At 40.3% G+C, this 19,683-nt stretch overlaps 2 protein-coding genes across 2 annotated transcripts in view; both read right to left on the bottom strand.

Moving 5' to 3' along the window:
* LOC308103590 (E3 ubiquitin-protein ligase pellino homolog 2-like) overlaps positions 1–19,683 on the bottom strand; it is a 243,242-nt gene that overhangs the window by 120,428 nt on the left and 103,131 nt on the right. The window lies entirely within an intron of this gene.
* On the bottom strand, positions 247–16,493 carry actr10 (actin related protein 10). Its single transcript, XM_080453684.1, has 13 exons — positions 16,308–16,493; positions 12,608–12,680; positions 12,218–12,300; positions 11,549–11,657; positions 10,881–10,988; positions 9,435–9,502; positions 8,074–8,153; positions 7,471–7,506; positions 6,971–7,050; positions 5,480–5,553; positions 4,778–4,859; positions 2,085–2,286; positions 247–1,194 (listed from the first exon to the last, which is right to left on the bottom strand). Exons 1-13 carry the CDS (start codon positions 16,382–16,384, stop codon positions 1,013–1,015), a joined length of 1,254 nt encoding a protein of 417 aa, XP_080309810.1. The 5' UTR covers positions 16,385–16,493; the 3' UTR covers positions 247–1,012.

Below are 19,683 nucleotides of genomic sequence, written 5' to 3' on the forward strand. Positions count from 1 at the left end.
AAGTGAGAGTCAGTATCTGCAAACAACACCCCTGAGTGATGTCTTGGAAAAATCCAGCACTGTCATTTCAATTTTTTTTATAATCACTCTAAGCATTCTATGAAAATTAAAAGAGACATAAATATGAGACAGCTCTGGGAAGGGCTTGGAACAAAGAGGAACTAGATTCATAAATACAAAAAAAGCTTGACAGTAAAAAGGTAAACACATTCATTTCAGAATGAGATAAAAAAGAATACATTTAGCTTTGGTGAATTACGGAATCATTTATTTTGTAATATTGTGAGTTAAAGTATTACAGGGTTGATATGGAGTTGGCTCCAGACTTTCTTAATAACTAATCTGTATAGTTGGCAACATAAAAAAAAAACTAAACAATAAATAAGCTAAACATTTAACCCTTGTTGAAAGAGTATGTATGGGAGTTGCATTCAGCACCACCCAACCAGGTCTCTACACCTCATAAATCAGAACATTTGGAAAACCACTGCTCTCCTGTATGTACAGTGAACTGATACATGATAGTAAACATTCCAACCTAGCACGGAACGCCATGATTGAATCAAATTCCTCTCTTTTGCTCAGAAAATGGAATGGGTCAAGACCATTTAACCACTTACTGTAAAAACTGGCCTCACCATTTTGGGAAAGTTTTTTTTCTTTTTTTTCTTTTCTTCCCAAAATAGCAAAAATAGCCGATCTAGAAGCTAACATCGCAACGTGATGCGCTGTGGGCTGTGGCCTAATGATTCGGCCACTGGTGAATGGGTAAGGCCCCTAACCCATTCATTCATAAGGTTAAAACAACAGTTTTCGTAACAATTATTTTCATTTGACACCATCTAACATTACGTAGTCCAAGATAAGTGGATAAGTAGACATGTGTGCACATGAAGAACCATTTACATGGGAGAGTAACCGTTACATATGAATGAATTGAAAGGTCATCTGATGCTATGAACAGATTATCCAGGAAGTGCCGTAGATTCCTGGTTGGTTGGTGAGTAAAAGTCTATTTCTCAGTGGAGAAGGCTCTCTTCATGAGCGGAGGCGGGGTCTTCCCTGCTTCGTAGACGGACTCAGGTGGAGGCGAGCTGAGGCAGCACCAGTCCGGGATGCGACCCGTCTGGTTGTAATAATCCCGAGACACCGACCTGCTGCCCAGGATGTCCTGCAGAGCTCCGAAGATGGCTCCTGTACGGGGGACAGAAGAACAGACAGTGTTCCAGTATTCTGTTAGGTTTGGTAAATGCGGAAGATGACCTGTCAATAAATAACTTGGCTTAGGATAATGTTCTTCAGGTGAGACTCCATGTGTCTTTATGAGGATACTTGCATGGGATTCAACAGGTTGTAAAGAATAAATGAGGTACATAGTGTGCTTTTTACCCACTTTCACCATGGCATCCTTATTTTGGGCATATCATTATAGGCAAAAATATAAAAATGTAAAAAAATAGCAAGCAGGCCTGGCAAATAGTAAAGCAATGTCATGGCTACCAAATTCATGCAGTTTTAACATAATTCAGCAATGTGTTTCAAATCAGTTGTACAAAATGTGGCCCATCGCTCACTTTATTGGAGTCAGTATGGCCCTCTGGAAAAAACTAATGCTGCTAACCCCTGGCTTAGATCCTCTACTCCAGGTTGTCTAAATTCTCCAAACCAAACGCGGAAAATATCGCTGATGCAGCTTTCACTAACTTTTGCCCCAAAATGTGGAACACCTTTACATTATCTCTTTAACTCTCTCAGTGCCAAGCCTCGAGTTATCCCGAGTTTTAGGGTTATATCCTCAGTGCCAGAACGAGAAATCCCGAGTTAAAAAAAATATATATGTATATATATATTCTTTTTTTGAAAAAAGTGTTCAGAACCCAAGATATCATTATCTGAAGATTTGCAGCTCCATCCACTCTTTGTTTAACCTATAACTGAAAAAGGCTGTATCTCGCTTCCTAAGCACTTTTTTTTTATTTTGAAAAGAAGAAAAGAAAAGAAAGTAACATACTACTTATTATTATGATCCCATATGCATTGTATGTTGCACACGTATTCAGGAATAGAACCCTTTTTCTGCTTACCTCCGAGCCAGGCAGTGCAGTTGGGCTTGGCGGGTGGGGAGTGCAGACGGAAGCTCTTGGTAGCAAGGACATTGCAGTACTTGGGTTTCTCCACCAGGAGGCGTATCTCAGCCAGAAGCCGGTGCAAGAAGCCTGGCAGCATGGCTGTGCCTCCAATCACCAAGATGTTCTCAGATAGAACCTTACGGGTGTCAATGGGGCACTGAGGGGATGAAAACGCACGCGCGCGCACACACACACACACACACACACACACACACACACACATACACATTTGCTTAGGTGATACACACAGGGAATGTTATGCAATATTGTCCTCAATAAAGAACGCTTACAGATTATATATTATGAAAATTGTGGTGTTTGATGTTTGTCTTCAGCCTTCTTTTCTTTTATTTTTTTTAATAAATTTTTATCCTGCGATGGTGCCAATTTCCTAAGTGATCCTGGGCGCTACACCAGCCCTACACCAGTCCCCCACAGCCTAGGGAGGCCAGGTCTTCAGCCTTCTTAATCCAAATTTGACAGTGACAAGTTATCACACATTTAAGAAGATTTAAATTTTTTTATATGATTTTAATGTAACACTAATGACACTATTTTGACGTAACCCATCTTTTTTTTCGAGAACTGAGGTTTGACCTAAACAGCCACCATTAACTACTTTAACCCTGGTGTCCCTATTTTGGGCAAGTCATTATTGGCAAACATTTCCAAATGTTTTGAAATTATGTAACCTACAAGCTCACAATGCGTCACAATGAAACACACCGTGAGCTTGTAGATCATCAATTGTTTGCCGCGCAACGCCACTGCACGATGAAGTATAAAACAGAAACGCTGGTGCTTTATGAGAACAGATGAAGCTGAACCAACAGCCATGCACCGTCTAGCCATCAGAAAGTGCCGGCTTAAGCACAAACCAGCTGTGATAAATGAAGGTCCATGCAGTACCTTCCCTAGTGAACAGAACTGATGCTTCAGGAGGGATTCTGTGTCTCAGCACAGATTTTGTGGAGCGCAAAGTACAGTACATCTTGTATAGCTTCATTAGCTTGCAATAGCACTATTCCAAGTGGACTTAAGCCAAACTTATAATTTGTTGCACAACAGTGCAGCTCGCAGAAACATAATGGCAAGCGACACTGTGGTGTGACAAATTTGGCTTTTTGATTATATCTCTTAACCACTTGAGCCTGACACCATTATATGATGAAAATAGCAATCTATTTTTGCTATGCAACACAGGCATACGTGTGTAAATTAAGCATATAGGACAGTGCTATGATATGTTTCAAAGCAGTAGGTGTATGTTAGTTAGTGGCCGCCACTGTTCTAGTCCATCTATACATTGGATTTAGATTTCCCCAGACGTATCAGCAGTAGGCGGAGATCTCTGACCGTCTGTTTATGTGTACATTGTGTACTGAATGAAGATATACAATGCGTCCTGTGTGGGTTGAGCCAAAACATCTGCTGTCAAGTATGTTTTTGAATCAGGTTAAAATCATTTATCTTCATATAACAAATAGCACTAGAAAAGATGACACACAAAAGAATAATAATCTCCAATTGGGGACAAATGTAAACACACTTATAATCTGTGGAGTAAATACTGACACGAATAGCAGGCTCAGTACAAGGCAGATACGAGGCTTTTGTTTAAAGCCTTGTAACTGCCCAACCAATACATCAGTCTGACAGCTCTTTGCTGTCATGTTTAGAGAGACTGATTAGTTTGTCCTGGTATGACCTGGTACCACATGCTGCTGCTCGCATCTCACTGGAGCTTCCATTGCTTGGTGTTGGCAACGGGGTTATCGTTGCTGACTGTCATGCAGAAACCTCTCGTCTCCATATTTTAACTTTTTGCGTTTTTTCGTAAATTAACGCCCTGCTACATCATACTGCAGCGTCACACAAAAGCATCTAAAGTAGCAGATCTGGAAGCTCGGCGCGAAGCGCCACGTTTTGAGCTTGTAGATCTGCTACTTTTGCTATTTTTTTATTTGAATCGTGAAAAGTAAAAATTTTGAACATATGAGATTCCACCTGACAGAGACGTTATACAGGTCTGTTGTACTCTGGATTACTCACAATATTGAGTAAAGAAAAACTAAAAGACAGTGGACACTGTAATCCTTTTGTCTTGAAGCGACAGCTCTATCTGTATTCCTTTTGCATTGATGCTGCAGCTGTACAGTATCTGCATTTTTTTTGCCTTGATGCTTCAGATCTATCGTACGCTATTAAACTAACTGTAAAGTGACTTCTTGTACTTTTCTTTCTCCATTCGTTAGCTGCTTGTCGATTTCTACATTGTATTTCTAAGAACTGGCAGCCAAAGCCACCATAACGCACACTATAAAAAGTATGTGTACTATACAATTTTATATTGTTATCCAATTAGAAATGACTGGAACGTGATGTGAAATGGTCAGTGCTGGAGGTATATCCAGAAATATAGCAATCTATGAACACTGAACCTTGAGTTCTTTTGTCCAGCCTTCGCACTTACTGTAATAGAATATACAGCACAAACCTGTGTGTAATTCATTTTGTTCCGTTGTTTTTCTTTTGGGATATCAGTCCCCAAAATATAATTTCACATAAAATTATAACATCTATTCGACCCACAGACTCATGCCTCCTCTCCTGTCATTCCACAATCCAAAACACACAAAGAAATCTACCTTCACCAAGGCATCAAGTATGAGAGAGGCCACGCTCTTCTCCTCATTGTCCTGCTCAAAGAGCATCTCCATCACAGAGTCCCTGGAAGAAGACAACCTAATTAGCAACAGCAGACGGAACTAAAGGCTGATAGTAATCACATTAAACTGGCCAGCTCATTTTATTATGTCTGCTACTGAACAGAGACCTAGCAGGATAGTAAAGGCAAGCAATGTCCCCGAGAAGAAATATGAGCCTAATGACCACTTATGTCATTTTCACTTTGATCACTTTTGATCTTCATAACCCTAAAGCTAATCTCTTAATAGAGGCAGTCTACTGATCATTCCCACTATGTTTCATAACTAGGCCTCTGGGTGTCATTTCTCAGCTTGACCTTTAAATAGAAATCCTTAACTTTTATGTTCTACCAGGGAATCGAACCGTGTCTCCAAATTTCTACTGCTCAGTCAAAGGGCAAGCCCCGCTTGGCCAGGCAAGATATTGTGCTTATGAGCTCCAGGCAGTACTACTTCTCAACTAGTAGGTGTCCTATCCGATACCAGGCTCTAAATTCCTCTATGGAAGAGTACGGGGACCACCTTCAACCACTAAGTGCTAGTGACGTATATATTATCATACTCTATAACTCATCATACTCAAATAAAATAACGTTTTAATCTATCAAATAAATCCTGGATTGCAGTAATTTGTTCAGCTACCTGATTGATCCCTTCACATGCAGGATCTTCTCCCCATCCAACGGGTAGTCAACATCAGGGGGCGGGGCCGGGCGCTACATGTAAAAAAGTTAAATAAGTTAAATCCAGAACAAAATGCATAGAGAGGAAAACTATAAATACTACTTTGCTACTTTGAGCATATTAGCCAACTACACTAGTGACCATCCTCATTCATGAAACTCTTCTTAAATTAAGAGTATTGCTGTTCCCAAGAAAACCTGTATGCATGTACAAGTATTGCTCTCGTGTATAAATAAGTAGAAGAAAGTAATTCTCCAAAGTTTAAGCAGCGATGTCACAGGAACAGATAATAGTAAAGCATGGCAGGATATAAAATAGGCCTATATTGTTCAAACAAACAATGCAATGTTGCTAAGGTAAATCACGGAATCATGTGGATCTTGCGATACGGTGTGGCTCCAATGTGGCTCTTGGACTTGATGTGGCCAGCCTGTGACTGTCAGATATCCATGACGTCAGTTATCTACAACAAGTGTGACTTCAAATTTGGGCAGGGTTTCAGCCCGATCATTGACTTCCATTGTAACTTATATATTGTGGTTTGATATGAAACTAACATGCAGGATAGTTGGATAATTGCCATTAGAGTTTAAAGGGGTAGTTCACCCCCAAAATAACTTTTTTTCTATTGATTACTGACCATCTGGAGCCTTGAATTCATAGATATTTTTTTGTTTTTGTCACATTCCTAAGCCAATAATTTGATTTTAATAAATGTGTCCCCATTGATTCCGGTAGGAGACACAAATGCATTTGTGTCTCCTACCGGAATCAATGGGGCTACATTTATTATAATCAAATAATAAAGGAAGGAATGCGACAAAAACAAAAAAATATCCATGAATTCAAGGCTCCATGGGGTGAGTAATCAATAGAAAAAAAGTTATTTGGGGGGTGAACTACCCCTTTAATAACGTAACTACTGTACATAACCGCAGCCTCAGGTGGAGGTGGTGTTTGTGGTCTGGAAGAAAATGAAGATATGATATTGCAAACCCTTTGCCATTTCTGCCAGTGTGGCCACAATTTGGCAAACACATTGAGGAACATAATTATGTTCAGCTCTGAATGCTTTAACTAAAACATGAATAAAAATCACTGCATTTGTCTTTTGCCCATAGTATATGCCAGTTATGCATCCTTACTTCAAAAGCAAGCAATAGCCATTGGCAATGTTGAACAGCCCTCTTTTTTTGTTATTTTTTTATGTTGGGCATTGCAAGATTTTGTTAGTGAGGTTTGCCACAACCGAAATTGATTTTGCATAGAGAATAAGGGATTCAAAGTGCCTGCACACATCTTTCTAAATGCATACACATCCCAAAGCAGTTTTGTGCTTTTGTACCAATGAGCTAATTCTGTTAAGAACGATGAATCAGACTACGCTTGTGGAAACAGTTGTACAAGCACACACGTTTCGTAAAAAAGGACCAGTGAGTGTGCACTTACTTCAGCTGTACCATCCAAGTTAAATTTGGCTTCTTGTATCTTGAGGCCTCTCTGTAGGTCACTGACAAAGCATGTTCTGACTGTAAGCAGAGCAACACAACAGACAGTTACATTTCTGAAATGTTGAATCATAAACTGTATTTCTACAGCACTTTTCAAAATCAAGTATACAAAGTGCTTCACGCACGTACAAACAGAAAATTCAACAGTTCAATTACAAATTTAAATACATGCAATGCAGTCAAGAAATAGACAGAGAAAAAGTTAAAAGTGAGTTGGCAATGAATCTTGGCAAAATAAATCTTGTAACAAACGTAACAAAAAGAAAAACAAATTAAAAGCCACTTTATAAAAACTGTTTTAAAAAGAGGCTTAGATTTCGGTGAGGCTTAAAGTTTGCTTTGTTAGTGCTGCCTTTGGCTCCAATAGATAATAAGTGACTGGTTATCCTTATGGGAGCCAAAGGAAAGGAAAGAAAATCAAATTAGAAAAAAACCTACCCTTTATATCCTCCACAGTCTCCTCTGGAATGGAGCCTGAGGAACAGAAAGGAAACTACAGGCAACTGAAAACCAAACAAGACCACATCAGTGTAATCCTCATATAATTCCAATACTGCAACTGAGGTTTTGGTGTGGTTTAGTAAGCCTCTATTTTGGTCCAAAAAGCTGGGCTTAAACCCCAGTTTCGTTATCAGTCTTTATGATTGGATGTCAAGACAATTATCAAAGTTTAGTTCATGAAGGAAAGTTGTTTCCTTAATCCTTTCCCTTTCTAGTGCATGATCAACCAGGTCCTCATTTGGGACTAACTCACTGGGGTATAATGCATTTTAACCACATTATTAATATATTCATATAATATAAAATCAAAGTTTAGTTTAAAAAATATTGAATGTAGCTGATCTACAAGCTCACAACGGGTCACATGTGGGCTTGTAATAATTGACTACAATCTTTTATTTTCTTAAGTACATACAGTACACACAAAAAGCTGCTGATGCAGCAGCATCAGCAGGGAGAGTGTGGCATAAGGATGGCTGTTGACACTAAAGTGCCTAAAATCTCTCAATCAATCCATCCATCCCATTGTCCTGAACTTACCAATAACAGTAGGTACACTTTGTCCACTACTGGAGTCTGTATCCACTGTGCACTGCTCCACCAGAAGTCCATCCAATTCTCTACAAGAAACACACATGTACATTCACGACAGGAAACAAGCACATCTTAAGGACTTTTCTGTCCAATATAGGACAGAAAACCTCAGTGTTTAACTTCATTTACAGAGAGCTTCTCTTCTTCCCTGACAAGTCTTGCCCTCTGCAGGATCTTCTGATTTCCATCTACAACACCCTGGTGGCTCCTGTTCAAACTGCCAAGAGCCTGGGAGTGGTCCTGGATAGCCAGCTGTCCTTCAAGGCAAAGCGATCACTCGATCCTCTAGGTTAGCACTTTACAACATCCAGGGGATTAGACCCTTCCTCACCAAGGAGACTGCCCACCCAAGCCTCAGTCATCTCCAGGCTTGACTACTGAAACTTGCTCTTTGCTGGTCTGCCAGCATGCGCTCTCAAACATCTACTGATCCAGAATGCTGCAGCATGCTTGTTGGTCTTCAACTTCCAAGATCTATCACGTCTCCCCACCACTGCACTCTCTTCACTGGCTCCCACTTGCTGCTCGACGTTGCGATTATATGGTGGCTGCACTAAGGCTACATCTAGACTACTATATAAATGCACCATTTACCATTTAAATATAGACTATGTTGTTTTCACTGCGATCATTTTGTCTGTGCGTGCTGAAAGGCACAAATGCTGTCATAGTATATGGTCACAACACCACACAAAACATGTTGAGTAACATTCTTAGGCTACCATTTTCAGGTTTAAGACTAAACAGGAAACATGTATAGGTATATTGTATTTACATTGTCAGGCTGGCATGTACAGTACAGGAGCTTTCAGCCTGTACTGTCCAAGCATCCAACCTAAGATGCAGTCTGCACACACAGAGCCAGTGTGTGCATGCATGGCACTGTTAATATGGTTATAATCAGAAGCCTGATTGTCTATGAACACACTGAAACTTGTTAATTTGAGGTTTGGCACTCGGCACCCCTATTGATTTTTGCAAATACAATTTTATGTAGAAGCCACATAAGCATAATACCATCCCACAACCGTGTTAATCAGAAGTGTGGATGATAGATGTGCAAGATGTGTTTTCAAACAGTAACATCTTAGTAAGTGTGGATAATTTTAAGTGACTGAGCCTCATGACATCCTCATGATACAGTGACAAGATGTCCAGTTAATACAAAGATAGAATGCTAGAGGTCCTTTACTGTTACTGTATGTGCAAGTCTTCTGTCACACACAGTATGTGTCAAATGAAGGGAACTGTATTTAAAAACACAAGCTTCACTGGCACCATTGAAATATATTCATAAAGTTACTTACTTATGGATGGTTTTCCCAGCCAAAGGCAAGGCCTCCCAGGCCGGAAGAATAGGAGTGCACTCATAGACCTGATGTCACGGTTAAGGGAGTAGCCTAAACAAGTAAGACGCGCGAACGCGGTAAGCGAACGCAAAAAAAGAAAAAAAAGAATGAAAAAAAATATTTTAAAAAAAAGTAACCAATAATTTTTTTTTTTTTTTTTTTTTTTTAAATCTGCGTTAAAAGGAGCATCTTAGAAAAATACAAATTCACAAAAAAAAAACTTGGAATGTTTTTGAACAATTCAACAAAGTGTTTGAAGTGCCTGTTTCACCCACTTCCGGGGGGCGGAGCCAAAATCCGAGCCCGATGTATTTGTTCGTAGACCCCCACTTAGGGGGGGTAGAAAAAGTTTGGGAGCGATTCGGGCACTTTTCATTTAACATGGGGTTTCAATGGGGAGTTTTTAGGAGCCTTCTCCGGGGCGTGGCTTCCGGGGGAAGGGGCGGGCTTAAACGCAACCTTGACAGGTGTGTTCAGTTTTCAAAGACCTTTCATTTGATGTATGGTACGTCTAAATTGGACATTTACTTATCTCAGAGGAGCTGCACACAGGCAGTGCACACAGGCAGTGCACACAGAGACCCAGAGACACACACAAGCCGAGCACGGTTTCATAGTATGCTCCACTTGCGCGGAGGCGCGCCTTCGGCGCGCCTCCTTCCGCTGCGTTCGCAATGATCTGATATAGAACTGAACCCTCAATAAAGTTAATAAACCTACATTTAGAAATTAAGAAATATCCTAAACCAATACAAATAAAATAAAAACTGCAGAAATCAGCCTGGAGTGAGATCGAAGAGAGATGGCATAACAGCCTGTAGTTTGAGGGCGGTAAACTGGTGCAGTTGGCTGACAAATACTCTGCAGGCCCTAACGACATCTCCCATCATCAGCCATGTGATTCACAAGCCAAAACCATGGTGTGAAGTTCCTGATTTGCCAGCAATAATCTGCTAACAATGTGTAAGTTTGATACCAGTTGCTGAACAGAAGAACATTACCACCAAAGGTGGCAATGTAGTAAATATCCATGGAAGCATGATCCACCATAAAGACTCTATTTTTCATCCCTCTTTCTATTCCAATTATTTGGAGAACCACGTAGACAGGATACAAGGTTTCCACCGACTACATGGGGTGCACAAACCAAAAGTAAAATGGCCAAATGAAATGCAATAAAATCCAGTCTTCTTGTGGTGAGAATGTTTTCCCTTTTCATCAGGCTCACCTACACAGTCTGTTAGCGGTAGTGGTACCGGTTTCGCTTCTGCGTGTAAAACTTAAGAACCCATCGACTGCTCTGGCAATGAAGATTAACTCTTACCGTCCTCAAACTATAGGCCAATCATTTTTAAGCCCGTTTAATCCAAGACCTCTGCACTCCAAGTCACTGAGTAAAGATACAGGCAGCACCAGTGTCTCTGTGTAACCACAGTCCATCACCAGGGCAGAGTTAATACCCAGGGTCATGATGGACATCAGATGACTGGGGGCAAACAGCACCGAGGGCACCTGCGAAGTATCACCAAACAAAGAATGAAACTCTAAATGCACCAGTGTGGATACAGTACTTTACATTTAACAACTTTCAACTTGGCATCCATATTTTGGGCTTGTCATTAGAGGCAGAAATGTTCAAACTTTTTCCAAAATAACGAAAATAGCCAATCTATAAGCTCACATTGCGTTACAACGCTTAGAGAGCTTGTAGGTTGGTTATTTTTGCTATTCGTTGTACAACAAAGTATGTAGGGCTATGTGGTTAATACTGAAATGGTAGATTTTCTGCATATACACAGTATAACAATGTGATGCGCTTAATATATGAATGTAAGTTAAATGTAAGTTACAACAGGAATACCTCTGGCTGGTATGAGTTAAGCACTTTGAATTAACAGTTTACAAATGTTATTCCACAAATATAGCATTCTGGACCCGGCTGTGGTCTTCTCCTTTGAAATAAGGGTAATTGCTACACTTCCAAGTACAACTTTATTGTCACATCACATGTTTGCAGGTGTAAAAAAAACTTAAGATCATGTCATAACCAGGCTCAACATGGGCCCTAGTACCTCAAACTGCTTGAAGAAGACTTTGGTGAGGGTCTCTCTGAAGTGGGACGGGCAGAGGATGGACTCGATGATGACCACTCTTCTGTCGCGAGGGTTCACCAAGAGGTGCCTGTTATGAAACATACAAACCAGTCACATTTCAATTTGCAGGGTCACATTTTGAGGCACAATTATTTGAACTTGGAATCATTTTGATGTGTAAATTACCATAATCTCAATGTATTTATTTTACTGTATGTCTCGGTTACTCCACCCCCCCCCCCCTGTTTGTGTTTTAACATTTTTACAGATATGTATAAATATATGTTTATGTATATGCATTTTAGCCAATAAAAACATCAATCAATCAATCAAAACCTATAACTCAAGCAATCCCCAATTTTGGGAAAGTCTGAAGGTAGCAAAATTATGTTATAAATACATAATACATGATATTACAGTTAGACGCACTTATTTTTCACATTTATTCTAAGATTTCAGGCAGTTTGGGCATAATGCACACATTAATTTCTACTGTGAAATGACTGTTTTCCTTTTTTGTTGCATTTTCTATTCATCCATGATACAAAGTAGAGCCATGTAAGTCTGTATTTAAAACGCAAAGCAGTATCTCACCTGAAATACCACATGTATGTAAATCTGTAGTTAAAAGGGATAACAGTAGCTCACCTGAAGTACAGCATATGGATAAACTCTTTGAGGTTGACATAAAGTTCTTCGGTGTTGATGTTGTACTGAACCACTTTGATGGCCTGCAAATGCAATCGAAACATGCAGGGATGAAATTAATTTCTGCAACATGGCTGAAGAACATAACAGTGTCAGGTGTCATTAACCTCTTAAGGACTCCTGACACTGTTATGCATCCAGGATCTATATTCTGAAGGAAACGGTTTGCAGAAAATAGCAGATCTACAAGCATATGAAGTGTTGTTGTAAGCTTGTAGATCTGCTATTTTCAGCTGAGATATTTAATGTAGAGCTAAAACAGAAGATACACTAGCATAGAGCCCTGAGGGACTATGAGAACCCTGAGGGTTTGCATGGTTGAGATCTCACCTGTTTCTGCCCTGGCCTCTGGATCTCACTTGGAATGATGAACCTGGGCCCCGTTTCCCCTGCAAAGCCGCATCTACAACACAAAGCAGCTCTATGTCAGAAGGCCAGAGGTTTTAGATCTACTTGTAATGTAGATCTGGTATTTTAATTGAATGATCGCCCCCAGAATAGGGGTGCTAGGTTTCAAGTGATTAAGGCAGTGGATTTTTCCATGTCGAGCACCCCCAAAGTAATATGTATTTGGCCATGGACCCCCAGACAATATTGTGTGACCCCCATAAGAAAAGATTATTCCCGTTCTTACAAAAATAACCTATCTACAAGCTCACATAACACCCCATGTGCCGCGGTGCGACACGTTGTGAGCTTATAGATCTGCAATTTTCGAGTAGTGTAAAATAGGTGATCAGAAGTTCAGAACTGATTTTGATGCTACATCCACTCATTTTGTTGGGGACCCCCTGGAACCCCTCCAAGGACACCTGCGGGTCCCTGTACCTCACTTTGAGAACCACTGGGTTAAGGACCCACAGACACCCTGATGATGTATTAGCACAGTCGGGTGGAACCTGCCACAACATTTTCACTGCTTGTACTTCTATGAGCATGTGACAAATAAAACATCTTGAATCTTAGGTTAGTGTCTAGTACTAATAAAGCTGCCAGTGTTTTAGCAGTGAACACAGACAAAACCCAAATAGACCACATGGATTTCACATGACCTGCCTCGGGGAGGTGTTGACTATTAATTATCTGGCCTCTAACACTAATGTTAAAGACAAGGCCCAATACATTGTCATTTTTAACATACAGTATATAAATTTGATTTATATCCACATTATGTACATACATTCTGATGTATTTTAATTTGTATATGAAAACAAATGCTATTAATTGCCCCATCATATGTAACATTACTATGCAGGTCTGTTTTTACGCCAAAGTTTACAAACATTACCAACATAAACGTGATGTTCCACTAAAGTCTGAAAACACACCACTTCTTGTTGCCTCTTGGTAATAAATTACATTTGTAATGATCGCAAACATATTTAGAGCAGCAGATTTATCGGGACCGTACCTATGTTCCCCAGGTTCTATGTTCCCCCACTCATCCAAAAAAAGGTTCTATGTTCCCCACTCAACCAAACAAGGTTCTAAAAAAGGTTCTATGTTCCCCACTCAACCAAAAAATGCAGGAAATGGGGAGACATTTAACAAGGTTTAAATACATGTATTTATACCCATTAGTTATTTGTAATTTTTCAGTTTTTAAAGTGTCAAAATATCATGTTTTGAAAACTTCTTTGACATGACTCAAAATCTGGGTGTCACGATACATTAATTTCACGGTACATATGATACGATACACGATATTGGGCTCACAATATCGATACGATATTATTATCATTTTTACTATCATCAACATTGGCCATCATCTTCAGTTTCAAAGTGCTTAATTTATAAAGCATATAAAAAAAGTTACTAGAAAAAGTGCTCCTCGGAGCACAGGTCTACGCCAGGTCAGGTACGTTATTGTGGCCTCCTGGTGGCGGTATAATAGGCCAATGTGAAAAGGGTGCCATTTCTTCCTAGGCCTTTCACGGCAATCGGACACTGCATTTATGATTTGTGGCATTTTGTTCCAAAAATGTGTTTTGCTAAATTAGACCTGCTGGTGGCGCTATAACAGGCCAATGTGAAATGGTTGGCATTTCTTCCTCGGCCTAGTGGGAATGTGCGTGTGAAATTTCACGGAAATTGCAAGCTGTGTTCATGATTCGAGGCATTTTGTTCAAAACGGACCAATCCTGCAAACTTTGGAAGCCAACCTTAGCCAATCAGGATGGAATATGGGAAATCGGACAGATACGGGTTGATCACATGACTATAGAGATACTGTGTACCGATTTGCATGACGTTTGGATAAAATCTGTAGGAGTAATGTAAAAAAATGGGTTTTGCACAAATTGGCCTCCTGGTGGCGCTATAACAGGCCCATGTGAAAAATTCTGAATTGGTATCGAGGGAGTGTGTGTGCACAGTTTCGCAGCAAGCGGGCCAATGGTGCCGGAGATTAGCTGGTAACACACGGACAGGACGCACACACGGACGGACGGACGAACGGACGGACAGGGGGTAAAACATACTCTCTCGCCATGCCTTTCCATATGACCATGATCACATGGTCATATCATATGACCATGATACTGACATGATACTGACATGATACTGACCATGATACTGACATGACACATGATACTGACATGATACTGACCATGATACTGACATGTTGCTGAACACGATACTGACATGATACTGACATGATACTGACATGTTACTGACCATGATACTGACATGATACTGACATGATACCTCATGTTTAACCGCAATACAATCAGGGCCACAGAGATCTGCCTTCATACTGGAGGGCTGTCAGCCGTATCATTTACATGGGCTAGACCGTGTACATTTTAGTGTATACTGACCATGATACTGACCATGATACTGACCATGATACTACCATGATACTACTATGATACTGACATGATATTGACATGATACTGACCATGATACTGACCATGATACTAACATGATACTGACCATGATACTGACCATGATACTACCATGATACTACCATGATACTGACATGATATTGACATGGTACTGACATGATACTGACATGTTACTGACCATGATACTGACCATGATACTAACATGATACTGACACTTGCCATGAAACTGAGCATGATGCTGACCATGACACTGACCATGATACTGATTATAAGATGTAACACTTTTCTCAACAATTTGACCAGTTATGGCCCGGACGGCTGGCGTGGCGGTCCGGGAACAGCGTGTCGCGGGTTCGACTCCCGATCCCGACGGACTTTTCTGCGTGTCACTTCCATCTCTCTCTCCCCATTTCCTCTCAGACTACTGTATACTATCTAATAAAAGGCAGATAAAGCCAAAAACAATTATATTAAAAAAAAATCTTAATGTAACAAATTATTACGTTATTATATTATGCAAAAACCTGTTATTGCGCTATCGCTCATGATTTTATTACATTTTGAGCTTTTATGACATTTAGTTTATTATATTATGAACTGTTATTACGCGTTATTACATTATGAGTTGCTACAAGGTGCTCTATATCACCAAGATTGCCGCCAGGGGAAACGGGCGGGCAAGTTTCTGATAGTAATTTCTCCCCATTATGTTCAGTTGTGTGTGTTCAGAGATGTTATTAATAATTGGAAATTAGAAATGTATGTTTCCTGCATTTTTGGGTGAGCGGGGAACATAGAACCTTTTTTTTGTTAATGGGGAACATAGAACCTTTTTTGGGGTAAACGGGGAACATAGAACCTTTTTTTAGGTAAAAGGGGAACATAGAACCTTTTTTGGTAAGTGGGGAACATAGAACCTTTTTTGCGGGGAACATAGAACCTGGGGAACATAGAACCTGGGGAACATAGGTACGGTCCCGATTTATCTAGCTAGCTTTCTGGCTAAAAACAACATTCTAGCAGCTTTCTGGCCTTTATCTGAGGACTAATGACAATGATGTCATTACTGACAGCATGGTATTAATTAACTTTAACTTTAATTAACACGTTAAGTACTAAGTGATAACAACGTGTTTACATTTAGAATCATCTGTTAGCAGGGACAGCTAACGGTTGCTACTCACTTTGTATAAGCGGCTCCCAGGTCAATGACGACCGCAGTCTTCTCTCCTCCACTGCCCAGGCCTTCATACAAGGGCATCTTAGTGGCTTTTAATAAATTAATTCGAAAGAAATATGGTTAATATCTATTCCCCTAATGTTTATGTTTGCATCGAATGATTCACTTCCAGCTGGGTTGGGCTGGGAGGGTCCTCGAAACCTGGTGACGTCACGTGACGCCCGTCCACATCGCCTGACCAAAATGGAATTACGAAAGAAAAGAAAATGAATAAAACAAAATGCACTTCTGTTCAGCATTATTTGAATATTTTTAACAGCGTGTAACATGATTTAAGATGTTATCAAGCACTATATTTTGAAATTGCTTTCCACCTCAATAAATCAACCAAAGCAAACAAATAATACACACACATATCTATCTATTGATTGATTGATTGATGTACTTTATTTAGTAAGACATGAGAACAGTACATGTCATGACAGTAGCCTACATAACAGTACATGGAAGTGCAAATTCACAATACAAGGTCTACTAAACTGGAAATCTCATTAAGCACTGAGCTTGTTTAAGATGAGAGAACCCCATGCACACAAATCATGATGACATAAGAGACAGACAGTTATACACACTACTATACAGAATGTCATACAATCAGTTTACAGGTTACTGGTATGAAGAGTGAAAAATATGTACAAAAGAAGAAAGAGAGATCTATCTATCTATCTATCTATCTATCTATCTATCTATCTATCTAGATCTATATGCATAATTATTATTATAATTTGTATTGATTTATTTAATGTATTATTTATTTTATTAATTAGCTAAATTGTAGGCTAAGTTGCTGACATGACGGACATAAAAAGTGCATTTTAATGTGAAAGAGTGAGAGTATTAGACTAATTGCTCTACTTGAAGTTAAGGAGCTGTCCAATCAGCACCAGGTAAATGTCTCATTCATTATGCCTCTTTGGCAACAACAGAAAAACATGTTAAGAATACTGACGTGACTAATTACAGTGCTATTGATATAATCGCATGCAAAACGACGCGTTGTGAGCTTGTAGATGTTGCTCTTTTCAAAGGATTTTTATACATTTGAAAACTTGTGAATTGCGGGACATTCTGCATAATGAGTAGCCTACTTTCTCCTTTTGGTACTTTAAGCTACATTTTGATACCAATACTTTTGTACTTTTACTCAAGTGAATTTTTAATTCCGTACTTTACTTGTAGATCTATTTCTACATTTTAATATTGATACTTTTACTCGAGTAAAACATGTGAGTACCTTTTCAACCACTGGGTAAATGTCTCATTATGCCTCTTTGGCAACGACAGAAAAACATGTTAAGAATAGCACACTGACTAATTACAGTGGTATTGATATAATCGCGTATGCTCGTCTAAAAGGGAAACTAAATGGCACTTATCATCATAAATAATCAATGAATCTATGCTTGACGCTGCATATCATATGGTGACAACAACACTAGAGAACTCCAGACGCTCATACGTGCGTACAGACAGGGCAACTTTCATAGCATGACGTTGGTCCCTCAGCTTGTTTTCCTCTCTCTCTGTCTTGGAAATAAGGTGAAGCGAAATTGGGGGAAATTCGATAGATAATAGATAAAAAACGACCCTTTGCGCTCGATCTCTTCCAAGCTCGACGTGATCTGTGGATGGTAAGGACATGCTTTATTCATGGCATATTAATGTGACTTTTCTGACGTTATTGTACGGGATGCAAATATGCATCATTCAGACTGCAAGAATTTCCTTGAAAATAACAGATGCATTTTAAGACAGGCTTGTGTTCGGTTGGAGCTGTGAATAGGATAGAGCTGCTGTGTGTTACATTGCAGTCACTCAGTGCAACCATTTCACATGATTTCAGCACCGCAGTGGGGATTTGTTTACTGGTCTCTGCATAAATCCATATGTTTGATAAGTCCGATTGGCTGCTATTGTGCAGCAGTAGCCTACATTAATTCGTAGGGAATGATCGCTGTGTTATTGATACACAGTGGAGAGCTATAAATGCACCGTCGCATGGTTGTTGTTGATTCATTTCAGACGCCTGTCTGTCTGTCTGTCTGTCTGACTCAACATGAGAGAAAGGGTGTCACCCCGTCAACAATTATACAATCTATCCAGAATTTGAACATCTTCAAGGAAGGGTCGATGTTTGTTATTGTATAGGGTAGGTTAAACCCTGGGTAGCCTACATCACCATGAAAGCATGTACCTATTTGCAATAGATTATGATGATGATGATGATGATGTTTAATGCATGCATTTTGTGACATTGTGTGGCCTCTTGTAATAGAAGCTTGCATTATTCAAACATTGAACATATCCGTCGATCCAACTGAATAAGAACTGTGCCGATGGACGGAAGGAGAACCCGATTCTATTTATAGTTTTCTCAAGTGCAGATGGGTGCAAAGGATTGCTGTGTCAGATTGTCTCCGTCCCTATACCTCCTCCTCCTCCTCCTCCTCCTCCTCCCCCGCCCCCCGTATGTGCGTGTTTTTTCCTCTGTGTGTTCACTGTTTACAAGAACACTGTGCAATGCAGACACCATGTGATGATGACACATGTAACAGTATGGCTACAGAGAAATTAGCCAAATGAGATGATCTGCTATTCAAATCTGCTCAGCCACCACCACGGGATCAAAGCAAAGGCTTATCGGAATGCAGACTTAATCTCATTATCTGTGGTTATTATCATAGAATAGGTTAACGCTCAGAAATAAATAAGCTATGCGGTTTTTAAACTAATATGTTTTCACTTATTCTCTTTCACCTGCAGACACTGCAAACACCAGCAATGTGACCTGCGGCCACCTCTTTCCCAATTCCTTCCCTGGCCCATGTCCTCTTCTCTCTATCTGTACTTATGTATCTGCTGGTTGGCTGAGAGTGTATGCATGCACCTACAGACATCGTCCGGGACTTGGCATATTCTCGCCATACACTAGAGCTCAACATCATCGGCTCGGCGGTAAGAACTCGGGCAACCACTTTACACCACTTTCCCCAGAAGTGGAGGAGAGGAGGTCGAGATGTCTGGGACTTTCCGCCGCCTTCTCCTGGCTGGGACCTGTCTCTGTATCTACGGCACCCCGGTCCCTCTCCGCCGCCCGCACCTTTCCTCCACGGAGGACAGCAGATGTGGTGGACAGTGTGCCGGCTCAGTCAGCCCCACACGAGCCACAGGTGTGAACTTCAGGATGTTGGATTTAGACCGGTCTGCCCGTGACGTGCAGGAACGTGTGGCTGGACTCCCAGTGAATGTAGGCGGAAAGGGAGGGGAGGTTGGCCCAGATGGACAAAGCACAGAACCTAAGGGGGCGGTTGCCGTGATTC

Source organism: Gymnoscopelus braueri (genome assembly GCF_963280865.1).
Source record: "Gymnoscopelus braueri genome assembly, chromosome: 16".
NCBI classification, from domain to species: Eukaryota; Metazoa; Chordata; class Actinopteri; order Myctophiformes; family Myctophidae; genus Gymnoscopelus; species Gymnoscopelus braueri.